Below are 13786 nucleotides of genomic sequence, written 5' to 3'. Positions count from 1 at the left end.
CACGACAGCCGTGGAGCAGTTTCACAGAGGACTCCAAACTAATTCGATCTATTCGCCCACCAAACTCTGTTCCGCGGAGCTCCTAACTTATTATGTTTTTGGTAATGACACACCGAGTAGCAGATATAATATATCACACTTTTCTGCCCTGGCTGCAGCGTAATTTTCCACTGCGAACGCTTTTTTTTTTTTTTAACTTTCTTCTTTGAGTTTGTTCAGAATGACACGGCATGCTTTACTTTATACAATTGTTAAGAAAAGAAAAAGTAGCTTAACCGGAAAGTCGGCTGACTTTTGTTCTAATTTTAATCCCTAGTACGATGAGCTGGCCCATTATGGTGGGATGGACGGAGTCCCGGCGTCGATGTACGGGGACCCGCATGCTCCCCGGCCGCTTCCCCAGGTCCACCACCTGAACCACGGACCGCCGCTGCACGCCAGCCAGCACTACGGAGCCCACGCTCCTCATCCGAACGTTATGCCCACCAGCATGGGCTCCGCTGTCAACGACGCTTTAAAGAGGGATAAAGATCAAATTTATGGGTAAGGTTTACACACGGATCTAATACGCGCTCACGCACCTTTTCCCCCCTCAACTTTGCAGCTTTTCTTTAAGTTTGCTTTGTTGGAGTTTCTCTCCCACTACCAAATTTAAATAGTGTTTTGTGCAGGTTTGACCGCAATTTTGGACCTCTATTGTTGGTTAGGGGAGTTTTGTTGATGTGTAATTTTACACTCATTGTACAAGGCATCGAGCAGCCTGCAGTAAGTAAGAGTATGAGCCTTAAGCTTGAAATACAAGCTGTAGAATAACATGGAAGCTCGCTGTTCATAGTCCAACCTCCAAATACAGAGACTGCAAAGAATTATGATAAAAAATATTTTTAACATCATTGCAATTGTACCATAGTGCAAAGTGTGCCTTGTAATATCGCTGCACACTAATATTCCTCCATCGTAAACACAGGCTATACTTATTAAAACGTTCTTGTTCCTGCATGCAAATATATTGTAAAGGGTTTGAAAAATAGTTTGCAGTGACACACACGCATACATACACACACATACACAGCCAGCGCGTTACAACACATTAAATGTCTTTATAATTTTATCACATTAATCTACAATAATGTAAGAACTGGCAGGCTACTTAAAAAAAATGATTACAGATAATGCTCACTAATACGTACACAGTAAGTGCTATAATCCCGATATAATCTGGGATGTGGTGTAGAGTAAATCTAGCTCATCATTTCTATTTTTCTTGCGTTTTCATATGGGAAATTGACTCTATTCTCTTTAATACCTAAATATATACTTATCACAATTAATTAAAAAGCCATTGTCAGATTTATCCAGTTATCGCTGGTGATAGAAATAAGGAGTTTGCTGAAATTATAATCTGGATTTTAAAATGATTTGGGCGATTGCCTCAAGATGTTGGATGACTACTGGAAGATAGAGTTTACACATTTCACCTCTGTGAAACGATGAAGATGTAGGCCTGTGTTAAAACAGCAGTAATAATAATATTAGAGTCTTCGGTGACGACGTCTTAAGTGTAACTCTGTGTTTTTGTTTTTATCCCTGGCGACCGTATAATTTCTTAAAATTCCACTGAAATCTGTCGACAGTCAGCTTTGTGTTTTGTTTGAAGTTTTGTTCACTTCTCAGTCTTTTGTCTTTCGCACTGCAAGAAATGTCTGTCTCGAGTCGATTAATAACATATGAGACCTCAATTGCTAAAAGAAAATGTACCAAACGGGGTTGTCCACATGCATGTGTTACTAGAAAACTACTAAGAAGACTTTTCTAAAATCAGACACACTGTTTTAATTGTCGCCGTCCATTTTTAACATATTTTAAGACATGTTTTGATAGTAGAGTAATAAAAAAAAAACAAAGAAACAACTAGACAGCGGGATACAAGTTAAAAAAAAAAATCTAGATAAAATATTTTTTTAATTATGAGTATTGTTATTATTAGTTGCAGTAAGAATTTGAAGAGCAGGGAGCCGACTAATACGCAGGTAGACTGGACATTTTTTACAGTGGGCATTGTAGAGCCGGTGTGCTGTTTGTACTCAGGCCGTGTTTCCCCTCTTGCAGTCACCCTTTATTTCCACTCCTCGCACTGGTTTTTGAGAAGTGCGAGTTGGCGACGTGTACTCCGAGGGAGCCCGGCGTAGCAGGCGGCGATGTCTGCTCTTCAGACTCCTTCAATGAGGACATTGCAGTCTTTGCCAAACAGGTCAATTTTGCAGTTTAAAAAATATTTTTGAATGGTGTGTCTGCGTCACGGCAAACAGTTTTCCGCTTGCTTTATTTTCTTTTTACAATAAAAAGTTCCTTTTTTAATGATTTTGACTGTTGTTAATTACAGAATTTTCACTTAAAACACACAAGTTTTTGCTTCTTTTTTTTGGCTTTTTGTTGTTGTTTTTTGTTGTTGTTTTTTTTATTTAAAGTTGTAGCTGTGGGCCACATTCCACACATTTCATGCTAAACTAACTTTGACATTTGGTGTATTGTTTTAGGTCCGAGCAGAAAAACCTTTATTTTCATCAAATCCAGAGTTGGACAATTTGGTAAGCGCACTTCTTTGTCTTCCAGTTCCAGTTCCCTCCGTCGGTATACTGAAATGTCCACAGCTCGAAGTAAATATGTGAACATATGATTTAGACTTCCGCACTGATGTCAGATCAGTTTAGAGTTGAGGCTGTGTGACCACATTTGCCGCTGTCATTGTTCAATCTTCCCATCTAACTTACCCAGCTGACCACTGTGTAATCACATATTAGAAGTGTAAGAAGTTAAAAAATATATAATATACGCATGCTCTCGCTGACTGTCCTGCACTCATAACTGGAAGGTTTTATTTTATGACACAACAGCCCGTTCTCACTCCCGATAAGAAAAATCTACATATACATTAATCTTGTCAGTTTTGTAATTTTAATTGTTATTTTTCCTCTTTTTTCCCTCAGATGATACAAGCCATACAAGTATTACGGTTTCACCTCTTGGAATTAGAAAAGGTAAAAAAAAATTATATATCTTTACGCTCTCTAAACTTCACCTGCCACACGCACAATATGACTGCAGTGTAAGCGATATCACTATATGTGCTCCAGAGGTAATCACTGCTGTACATATATCACGGATATGAAAAAGAACAAGAAAATAAATGCACCGAGAGACGTTCTGAGGATGCTCATTTTCATAAAATATGCTGCTTTATTTAGCCAACTATCGATGCAGATGAAGTGGATATTGATAAAATATGTTAGAACCTCTTTGCCCACATTGCTGATTGTTATTGATCTGCAGATTTGGTTTCAGCTACTCATTATTTTGCCAGCTTACGGCGTGCTGTTTATTATTATTTTTTTCGTCGTTCAACTTGTTGCTCCGGCCTCAGGAGAATAATAAGCTCTGCAACAATTTCACTATTGTTTCCTCGCCGCCGATAATGCCTCTTAATTGAAGTTATTCTTGGACCTGGCTGAAGCGTTTCCCCATCCTGAGAAAAGGTGTTTTGTTCCCCTTTCTAGGTGCACGAGCTCTGCGACAATTTTTGCCACCGGTACATCAGTTGTTTGAAAGGAAAAATGCCAATAGATCTAGTTATTGACGAACGGGATGGCAGCTCAAAATCAGATCACGAAGAACTTTCGGGATCATCGACCAATCTTGCAGATCACGTGAGTAACACGAGCTTTTTTTGTATTCGTAATTTGTTATGTGCTGTTTTTGTCTGTCTGCATGCGCATCTGCTGCTGATAAAGACCAGGGACACATGAGCCCTTAGTTTTCAGCAAACAATGCATTTGAGTAGCAATCGACCATATTCAAATATATATATATTTAAAACAATAATTTTATAATAATCACATTGTTTGATTTATCTAATAGAGCCAACTTTGGGGGCTACTTAGCTTCTGCTCAGTGTGTGTGACCCTGCTGTGCCATCAGTAAATAGAGCATGCTCTGTTCTGCAAGGAAAATCTGCCGATCGATGTTCTAAGGTCAAAAGCTACATGTGATACAATAGAGTGAGTTATTGTTTTAGTCTTTTGATTAGGGGCAGTCATGTGTGCATAACGCGTCCGTGCTTGCTTGCGTGCTGGAGGCTTGAGTGGGTGTGTGCGTGCGCGTGATAAAGGGTGCGCGTGTGCAAATCGCTGCCCTGCGTTCGTGGAGAGTGGCACGCTGAAAAAAAGACGTAAAAAAAAAAACGCGAGGCAATTATCTGTTACGCAGGTTTAACGTTAAAGCAGGGTATCAACGGTAAGCTTTAGCTTTAGGCCAATATTTAAAAAGAAAAAGGCTTTATATTTGGGGGCTGTGGGAGCTGAATATGGCCTGCGCGTAAAGCTGTGGATTTTGCTGCAGAGGTGGAGAAAGTGGTAGCCTATTGAAAGAGATCTCAGAGCTAAAGGCTTACCATCAATGTCAAGTTCACAAGGCATATGATGGTTCGTCTGGAGGCCTTCCATTGCTGTTGATGTTAATGTGTTTAATTGTTTCGTATTGATTGCCGTGTGGTTTGCTCTGCAGTTGCTTTCTCCTCTGCGACCCCCCCCCCCCCCCCCCCTCTATGGCTGGAGGCTCCATAATGCTAAATTCAATTATATGCACATGAAGTACAGTAGCTTTAAATTTGAAGATCGATTGTCTGCTTTAAATTGTACATTTTCGGCGTAATAAACACAGATTCTAACTCCCCCCTCCGCAGTATGGATCGAGCTGACAGTGTAGTACTAAGTTCATATTTGTGAATTACTGCGTCTTCTATGTCTGCGATAAAGCTAATGTTTTAGTGGGGGTGGCGGGCTGGGAGGGAAATCGGCTAGTGTAACAAAGTGACTAGTTAATATCTGCGCAGCACAAGGCCAAGCCTATTAGGAATTAAAGCAGATTTAAGTGTTATGCAAAGTCTCTGCGCTGCATCTGTTGGGTCTGGCTATAGGCCTAGTGGATTCCCTTTGAAAGCCCGTCGCCTGTGCAGGGCCACGCAGCGCGTCACACAAGGTGAAGCGAAGCGTGTTTAGCCCGAAGATGCCGATGCTGGTTTGAGAAACGGTCAAAACGGTAACATTGTGGCCCTCCAACACAAGTGTAGAAATGAGGCATGCTGTTGTTTATAGTGCAGAGATTAGATAAACTAGCCTGTTTAGTTTCATGGCAGATGGTTGGCACTCAAGCCAATTTCCAATGGTGCCTCCAGTGCTCAGACACCAGCTTTGTCATCAGTCCACTTGTAAGAAATATTTTGATAATTAGAAAATTAAATATGCCAATAAAGCAAATCAGGAGCAGCAATAAACAAAGAAGGTTGCATGACAAGCCATTTATCTCGGGTTTGTTTGAAATGACCACCTCATTAGCTATTTAAGTTTGAGGGATTTATTTCACTTTTGTGGCACCAATGAACTTTTTATTATACCTAACTGCTGGGCTGGATTTTACTAAAGCAGGAGAAAGTCTTTTTTTTCCCTTTTCCTCTCTCTCCTTATTTGCTTTCAGAGCTGTGTCTGGGCAGAGTAGGGATTTTTTTTTTTTTAAATAATGCCTACAATTTATGGAAGCATACATACTCCAGCTTATTGTTTTTAATAAATAGAGGGGCAGGGCAGTGTGTGAGAACATGTGTGCACCTCATGATGCTTAAGTGGGAATAATATTTGCAGAAAGGGAAAGAAAGCGAAACTACAGTATAGTGCAGCCATGATCTAAAAACCTTGTAATAAATAGTTAACTGCTCTAGCAGTCATTGCCACATCTATTTGAAAAGTGTCCAGCTTTGCATGCCGAAAATGTGTTTTCAGTATTTGGACACAATACACCCCCCACCCTCCCCCAAAAAAGGCATTTGGCTGCCAAACTGTGCCGATGGATGGGAAACAATTTCTGTCACTCTTGTCCTGATTTATTTATTCTATCTATTCACTTCTATTATTTGGCTCTATTTTATTATTCACTTCTGTCCTCGCATCTCATTGAGGAGAGGAAGGCGGCTTGATAGTTAGATATGCTAATTTATTTAGTTAGAATCTCACACGTCCATTTTTCTTTGCTTTGATATGCATTTTTAATATATAGCCTTGGGCTACATCTCATTTGGTGAAAGTCGGTTTTTCTGGAGAAGATCAGGCTCTTCAGTGAGGAGGCAGCCTGTTGAGCTTGTTTTTATGTGTGCATGTTTGTGTTACTCCTTCCTTTCTATCGCTTTCTTTTTCGTTCCCGTCCCTTCCTCATACCTTACTGCGGAGCTTTAAAGTGTAGTTGTATTTACATTTGAATGCAGCGTGGTCTTAGAGATGATTGGCTTACAGCATAGATCAGGATAAGGCCTCACTGACACTGTTGATTTCCCTCATTCGCTTGCGGTGACTATCTCAAGCATGTAGCCCACCCAGTGTTTCCTAACTCATTGCCCCTCCTCAGATTGACTCAATCATATTTAAATTAAAGGAAAAATAGAATTTGTATTACACATGAAGGGTGATAGGGAAAAAAAACCGCACACACAGTGGTGTAGTTTTGCAAATGGTTGGTGTGTGTATGTATGTGTGTGCACTTGTCACTGGTTTGCTCTCGTCTTTTAATTAATGAATAAAATTTCTGTCTCTTCTATGCTACATCCAATTAGGGAGACAAATAGAATTAACAGTGTCTGAGTATTATCTGTTCTAATGAATTAGCCTTTGTGTCTTCTTGTGCTATTGTGCCGCTTCCTTAGTCAAGCTATTAGCAGAAGGGTTCTCATTTCTTTTATGCATATGCATTATAATGTTGCGATTGCAGTAGAATTTCTGCATAGTTTAAGATTTGCCAGACAGAAACTCTGTTGCATTCAAAGATCCCACTGCTTTGTTTTGGAAATCTTTCCTCAAGGAGTGAAAGTGCTCAAAGTTATGGTATAGCTTATTTTGCAATTTGCTTGGCTGTAGAAAACAGGAGGAAAAGCCTTTTCTGCTTAGGTCTCGATCTCTGATAAAGGCTCTGGGCGCTGTAGACCAGTGGTCAAATGCACTGATGTCACAGGTTTAATCAAGTAATGCAATAGCTCATCTTGAGCCTGTGCATAAGTGTGTGTGTGTGTGTATTTGTGGAGATGCGTGCCCAGGAAGATCCTGTCCTATTTCTGTACGTCACTATGCATAGTGCAGCGCATACGCAGCCCTCTGCCTGTGGACAGCGAGCCCTCAGGCCAAGCTTGCCTGCTGAACCTTGCAATTTCTCAGTTTTGGAGGTGTTCTAATTCTACTAGTTTTGTCCTCCTCGAGGGCCGACTACGTTTGGATATCATGAAAACAGTGCATTGTTGACTTGGGACGCTCTGTCTGTGCCACGCAATTGTTTTGTGATGGTGGGATGTCTGGCCTTACATTTCCTATTTGAATTGTGTTCAGTGGCAGGGCCTTGTTGGCAGGCATATCTAATCATCGGTATGGTGGCTGAAGAGAGGCTATGCTAACTTGTTGCATCTTCGGCACTCCCCTATATTTGGCTGAAAGCATGGTGTAAATGACTGCAGTGATCAGGAGATTCACATTAACTTGTACATTGTTATTTTAAAGGAATGAATGAAAGCACAAGTGTTTATAACATTTTTTTTTGCCATTTGATTTTTTTGGGATATATTATATTAAGCTGTGCCAAACCCATGAATCACTTTTTTTTTAAAAACTTAATCTCTTCTTTCTTTGCACACATAATGTAGTACAGCGAGTAAAACAGCTTTTGCCTCAGAGAAAGTTTTCAGGCATAAATACAATCAGACAATCCTCCTTGTCTGTTAAAACATGCTGTGGTGAATTATTAGCTGCTAAATTAAGGACTTTTTATATTGTGGGTAATTGAGGGGGTTGTAAATGCTTAGCCGTTCAATGGAAGTGCACCTACACTTTTCTGAAGTGGCTGTATATAATTACGAGCTCAACGCAACAGAAACGTGTGAGAAGTTTTTCTCTTTCTTTGTTTATGCCATGTGGCAAGATGTGTCTTGAAATGTCACATCGCCTCGTGATTTACGGCTCCGTGTGTTTCTGGTGCGTCAGCGATTCCTTACATGTTCAGCACAGGATCTCTGTAGCTGCTCCGCGCACTGATAGCTCAACATAGGCGCACACGCACGCACACACATGCACGCACACACACGCACACACACGCACACACACGCACACACACGCACGGACTCACAAGGTTAGTCGTTCTCAGCCTGTGTTACATTGCTGCTACTGCACCAGATTTCCCCCTTTCCCTCCAGGTTTCTGGGGAATTTTTGAGGGAAATTCAATGATGCTGCTAAATCAATTTTATTTGAAATTCCTAGGGATGTAGGCAGAGTGCAGTGAGGGAAGTGAAATTGTGCCAGGCAGGTGTTTGTAAATGAGAAACAGGGGACAGTGGCAGAGGAGACGGCTGCATTCTCCCACTCTCCTGCGGCCTGGCTGCACTACGAGCCTTCCTTCCCATATTGTCTCCAGCTTTTATATTAATTACAACTTGTATTAGCAGCCGCCAGTTGCTAACCCCAGCAAATAGAAAAGGCTGCCTCTAGAGACCCCTCTTCTTTTGTATCTTATTCTCTATCTAGTCCTGTTGTGTACAGTTGTGTGCGCGTTTCCTCCTGCACATGTATGTGTGTTTGCTTGCTGGCATTCTCCTCCACCTCCTGGTAACACTGCTCTTTAACACAATTAGCGAGGAGCATGGAGTGAACCGTGTTTGACTCCTAATTATGCCCAGCTTTAGGGAATAGTCACATGGGCTGGAGGCCCTTTTTGTCTCTTTTGCATCTTCCCCTGTTTTATTCGAGCACTTCTTGTGTAGGTTGAAGACTGTTTGTGTGACATGATTTTTTTTCCTGCAACTTGTTTGAACTTTATCAGACCCACAGGGGTTGTGGCAAAATGGTTGTGTGTGTTTGTGTTGCACGGCGCAGTGTCTGATGATGCACCCGCCATAGCTTAGAGAGACCCACTAAATTATTCATAGGGAGGAAAGGCTGTTGCTTTTGTCGCCTTGTTGAGTGTGGAAAGTTAACACTGTTGTTTTGATATTCGTTGTCTTGTTTTGCACACACGCTTATGAATGAGCGGTGACTTACAGGTACTAAAAGAGAAGTGTGCGCTCCACTGCATATGCATTGGTCTTGTGTGCACTCTATTATTATTATTAGGTCATATAAAGTGCTGCAGTCTTCTTTTTCCACTGTAAGAGCCAAACTAACAAAGCTTTATCTACATCCCCACATAAAGGCCCATTAAATCCACAGGGTAGCAAATCACAGCAAAATATCATTCCCTTTTACACCATTAGATGAGGTGTCTTTGAATTTAATTTAGTGCCAGCGCCATTAAAAATGACACATTACTCTGCAATGATAGCTAAATTAAGTCCTATCGATTCCACTGTTGCATTAAAACCATAGCTGGCTGTGGCCGTAGCTGGCAAGTGTTAAAGGGAGAGATAGAATGAGAGAGCAGGCATGTGTGAGAGCAGTGAGCACAGTTTTTCAGGTCTGTCTTGTGTCTCGCCGGCAGTGGGTGTCTCATTGTGAGGAAGTAGAACCCAGTCATTTTCTTCTCTTGGAACAACAACAGCCCGTTCTGAGAGCCCAGAGCCCAGCTCTGCTTAAACACACTATTCACTCTGGGAGTCTGGGATTTTTACCTCTCCTTTCTTCCTTCCCTCTGTGTTGAACACGACAAAGACAAAATTAGACTGCTTTCAGGGGGTTGATGGGCTTTTCCCACATTAGGGATTTTACTTAGCCTGCGCTGTGTTGAGAATAACAGAGAATTACTATAACAACAGACCTCGTTCCCATGAAGTGTTCCATGTGTTGATCAGTGGCCCAGAGAGTGAACACATCGTAATCATCCATCGCTCTCAGTACGGGGACACTTTCCCCTTCACTCACTCTGGAGGGCTAAAACCCACGCACGGGCTATTGTTCACGTTGTCTTCTTACCCCTCTTCTGAGTAATTCTCTGAGCTCTTTATCTGATTGCCATCCGGTGAACAGCTGACGCTGAGAGGGCCTTGAGTGGAGCGCGGGGTCTGAAGGGTCTTGTGTGTTTCTGTCTGCTGTTTTCAGCTCCAAGCTGTTTGAGAAAACAGCCCGCCTTCCCCAAAAAACTTAGCAGATAAAAGGGCCTCGCTTACAGGCATAGCAGCAGCCTCGCCTCCGCAGCAGAACAAGCAGCAGCACATCAGGACTGTGTGCCCTGGGGACCTCGGCAGCGGCGTGTCTTTAGTCTCTGTTTCCCTGCGAACCTCGATTAGTCTCCAGGCTCTATCCTGTCTGTCCTCTTCGAGTACAGCTTACTCTGACTGGGGCACAAAGGCAAGCAGGCAGGCTCCTCTCTTGTGGGGACTGAGGGAAAAGTTCATCAGGAACTCTGCTCAAGTTGGACAAAATGGTAAAAACGGTCTGTTTCTAGGAATATACTGTGGCATGTACATTTTCCCTCTACTTTCATATGTATGTATATGTGTTTATGTGTGTTTGAGGGAGAAAAAAACACGTAGCGGGAACTGAGAAGTGGGTTGAGGTTTGTGGGAAGCCTTGGTGCAGGCCTGTGTTTGTTTGGCTTGGGCTCTGCTCAAGGGGCTGCTTCTCTCGGGCCCCAGACAACGTTAGGCTCAAGTTTGCCAACATTTTGTCATGATACTCAGGTGACATGTTAAACTGGGAAAGACTAGCGAGGGCTGCGTGAGCTAGGATGTCGTATCAACTCTGTGCGAGAGGCTGTTTGGAGTGCGTAGCTGATTGAGTCTGTGTTTGTGGGCACAGATGTAGTATATGACGTGATCAGTCTGTCCCTCTATTGCCTGAATGGCAGAGGAAATTCCAGCTCTAGTCTGCCTTCATGTGGCTCTGATAAAGCCTTTCCTGTACAGTAGAAAATCCTGTTTCCCTGTGTGTACTGACAGGGGAGTGGGAATGACCAGGAAAGAGAAGAGGAGCTGAGAAATTGAGCTGGACGTAGGGCAGGAGAGAATAAAGTCAACTTAAAAGCTATGAATTTGTTTATGGTTATTTCTTTGAAGTTAGCCAGCAGGGATTTTAACACTTCTTTTCACGATGCCTTTGTATATATGAAAGTGAGTGTGCGTGCATCTGTGTTTATACTTCTTGCTCTATTATGTCATTAGCATGTGTGCATAAGTGCATTTCAGCAAGCCTCTGTGGGCGTGTGTGTATGTCAGTGTGGGCGTGTACACATTTTTGGCAGATTAGCAGGAGAATCACTGTCATATCTTATTTTCATTTCTGACAGTGGTAATGATTAATGGCGGCTGTGGTGTGTTTGGACTTTTTACCTCTATATTTCTCACTTGACACGGAAGTCTCAATTGGTTATGGTACAAATGAACTTCACTGGGCTCCTCCATATGTGTTTAGACTATTACTCACAAGCGCTCTACTTGCAATGTTCAAAATCAAATGCCACATTAACGGTGCTTTGTTTTGCCCTCATACATTAATGAAACACTTTGATTACAGCGTTTTGACTTATAGCCAGTTGCGTTGGTGCATTTGTTTGTTTCTATTCAATCATTGTAGCTACTTTGATTATCTGCTAGCTGAAAAAAAAGGAGAAAAAAGCTGCGGAAACAAACAGGCCAAGGACCTTCACAATGCATTTAGACTCTTACAGATGTCACTTTCACATTTCCAGCATTCTCATATGAACTCTCTCTCTCTCTGTGTTCCTTTCCTCTCTATCTTCTTCTCCTCCAACTTCTCCCCCTCCCTGCTCTCTCTCTGCTCCTGGTTTGTGGTTTGGATGGGGAATGTGGTTGGATGGACGGATGGATGGATGGATCCCACGCTCGCTTTCTCCTTTTTCAAACCTCAGAACCCAGCTTCCTGGAGAGACCACGATGACGCCACCTCCACACACTCAGCCGGCACACCGGGGCCCTCCAGCGGGGGACATGCTTCACAAAGCGGTGACAACAGCAGTGAGCAAGGTGAGTCAGTACAGAAATGGGCATGCACATGCATGCACATGCGTAACACATGCGCACACATTGGTCTAGTTTTGCGCTCAAGCCCTAGCACATAAACATACATAGATTTATGCAGGACATATTAATCATCACGCATGGATTTGCCAACTCTTCACTTTAACCCTGTCTAATGTGAGCTCTATAGTGAATAGGTGGCACATCTCTCTTTACACATGTCCCAGTCCTTTTCCTTTTGCACTTTGGATTATCCAATTTTTTGACTGGCATCCATGTAAACACAGTCACACCTAAAAATGAACATGCTTATCCACTGTTGTACTCGCACTGAAATACCAGCAAGAGCCACTGGAATACCATACCAACCTAGTAAAAGGCTTTCCAAAGTGTTGCTATTTAGAGAGCTGAAAAAAAGCTGGTGATTAATAGTATATTTCTGCCAGTTCTTTCTTGAATTTAAACCATATTAACTTTGCCTGCACAACAGCCCCTAATTATGTCTCACTGAGCCTTGTGTTATCTACTACACGACCTGCCAAACACTTATAATGCATTTCAAAACAAATGCATTTGAATTTAATACAGATAGTGTGTTTGAGTCACAGCGACCTGCCTCGTATTTTTGTCACGGTCGGTATCAGTTTTGACATGAAAATTGTCAAACGTACGTGCTGTTAGGTAAGTTTCTATATGAAAGCGAGCGTTAAATTCGTGTAAAATTAAAGTAGATTAAAAGTGAAATCTGCTGCCTGAACCGAGAGAGCAGATGAAGAGTTCCTGACCCCACTTCTCTTGTCTTCATCTTGTTTTGAATGCACCAGAGATGTGTGCTTTTGTGGGTCTCTTTCTGTATCCATGGGTGCCCTCTGGCAGTGTCCAGAGTTTTTCATGAAATTTCATCACGCTGTCTAAACACAGAAGCAGACTCAGATACACACCGATACCAGCTCGCTCACAGAGCAAAGCTGCTCGGTCTGCCTGTTCTGTGCTATCATTTTGCCAATACGCAGTCAAACGTATTGATGATGTGTACTTTGTGGTGGGACTATTTAAATCATCTCCTGCTCCTTAGACGGAAGCCCCTGAAACATTACTGACCACAGCAGACATCTGTGGTCAGTCGTGTCAGAACTAGTTCAATCACAGCCTGGTTGGAAAGATAACTAAGACTGGTAAAGTAATAGGATATATCTCAGTAACATTGTTCAAGGAAAGAATTCTTGATCATAATGCGACCCTTAATAAATCTACTTAGGCATTTTTTTCCTCTTCCTGTGACAGATGCAGAACTATCTGTTGGTTAAAGAAACTACAGAGTTCCCTGCATGCTCCCAGACAGCATAAACAGGACATTTTTGTTAAATGCAACAAATGTCTTAAAACTAGGACCCGATTGATACTGGATCTAGCATACTGTACGTATACACGTAGGTATACGTACAGTATGCTAGGGTTATATTGAAAATGATGACATTGTTGTTTATTTATTTAACCGCAAACTAGGTGGAAACTTACTCTGCAAAACCGTCTGCTCAGCTCTAATGCTAATCTGCTACATGTGCTCCGCAGACAGTGCTGAGAGCATTAGCAATGCAGACAGAGCTGCTCTGTCAACAAACTATGTGATGACATTTTCTGTATTATGTTATGCAAAAAAATATACGTATATATCAGACAGTACTGATATATTCGGCATCGACCAATGTAGGCCGATTTTACTGGCCAAGTGATGTATGAGTTGAACTATACTTAAAACTTTAGAAAAGAAAAATCCAAGAAATTGCTGTGATTTAAA

The 13786-nt window shown here is 42.0% G+C and overlaps 1 protein-coding gene across 6 annotated transcripts in view; it reads left to right on the top strand.

The window, feature by feature from the left end:
• The window catches only part of meis2a (Meis homeobox 2a), a 78142-nt gene that overhangs the window by 1646 nt on the left and 62710 nt on the right, over nt 1-13786 (top strand). For all 6 annotated transcript variants that reach the window (XM_006798438.3, XM_006798440.3, XM_006798441.3 and 3 more), the window contains exons 3-8: nt 317-543; nt 2110-2251; nt 2538-2588; nt 2988-3038; nt 3555-3704; nt 11880-11994. In XM_006798438.3, the coding sequence (XP_006798501.1) occupies nt 317-543; nt 2110-2251; nt 2538-2588; nt 2988-3038; nt 3555-3704; nt 11880-11994 (736 nt within the window). The remainder of the gene's footprint in view (nt 1-316; nt 544-2109; nt 2252-2537; nt 2589-2987; nt 3039-3554; nt 3705-11879; nt 11995-13786) is intronic.

Source organism: Neolamprologus brichardi, chromosome 19 (genome assembly GCF_056152115.1).
Source record: "Neolamprologus brichardi isolate AB-2024 chromosome 19, ASM5615211v1, whole genome shotgun sequence".
In the NCBI taxonomy this organism is placed as follows: Eukaryota; Metazoa; Chordata; class Actinopteri; order Cichliformes; family Cichlidae; genus Neolamprologus; species Neolamprologus brichardi.
This window is presented reverse-complemented; position numbering and strand designations above follow the sequence as displayed.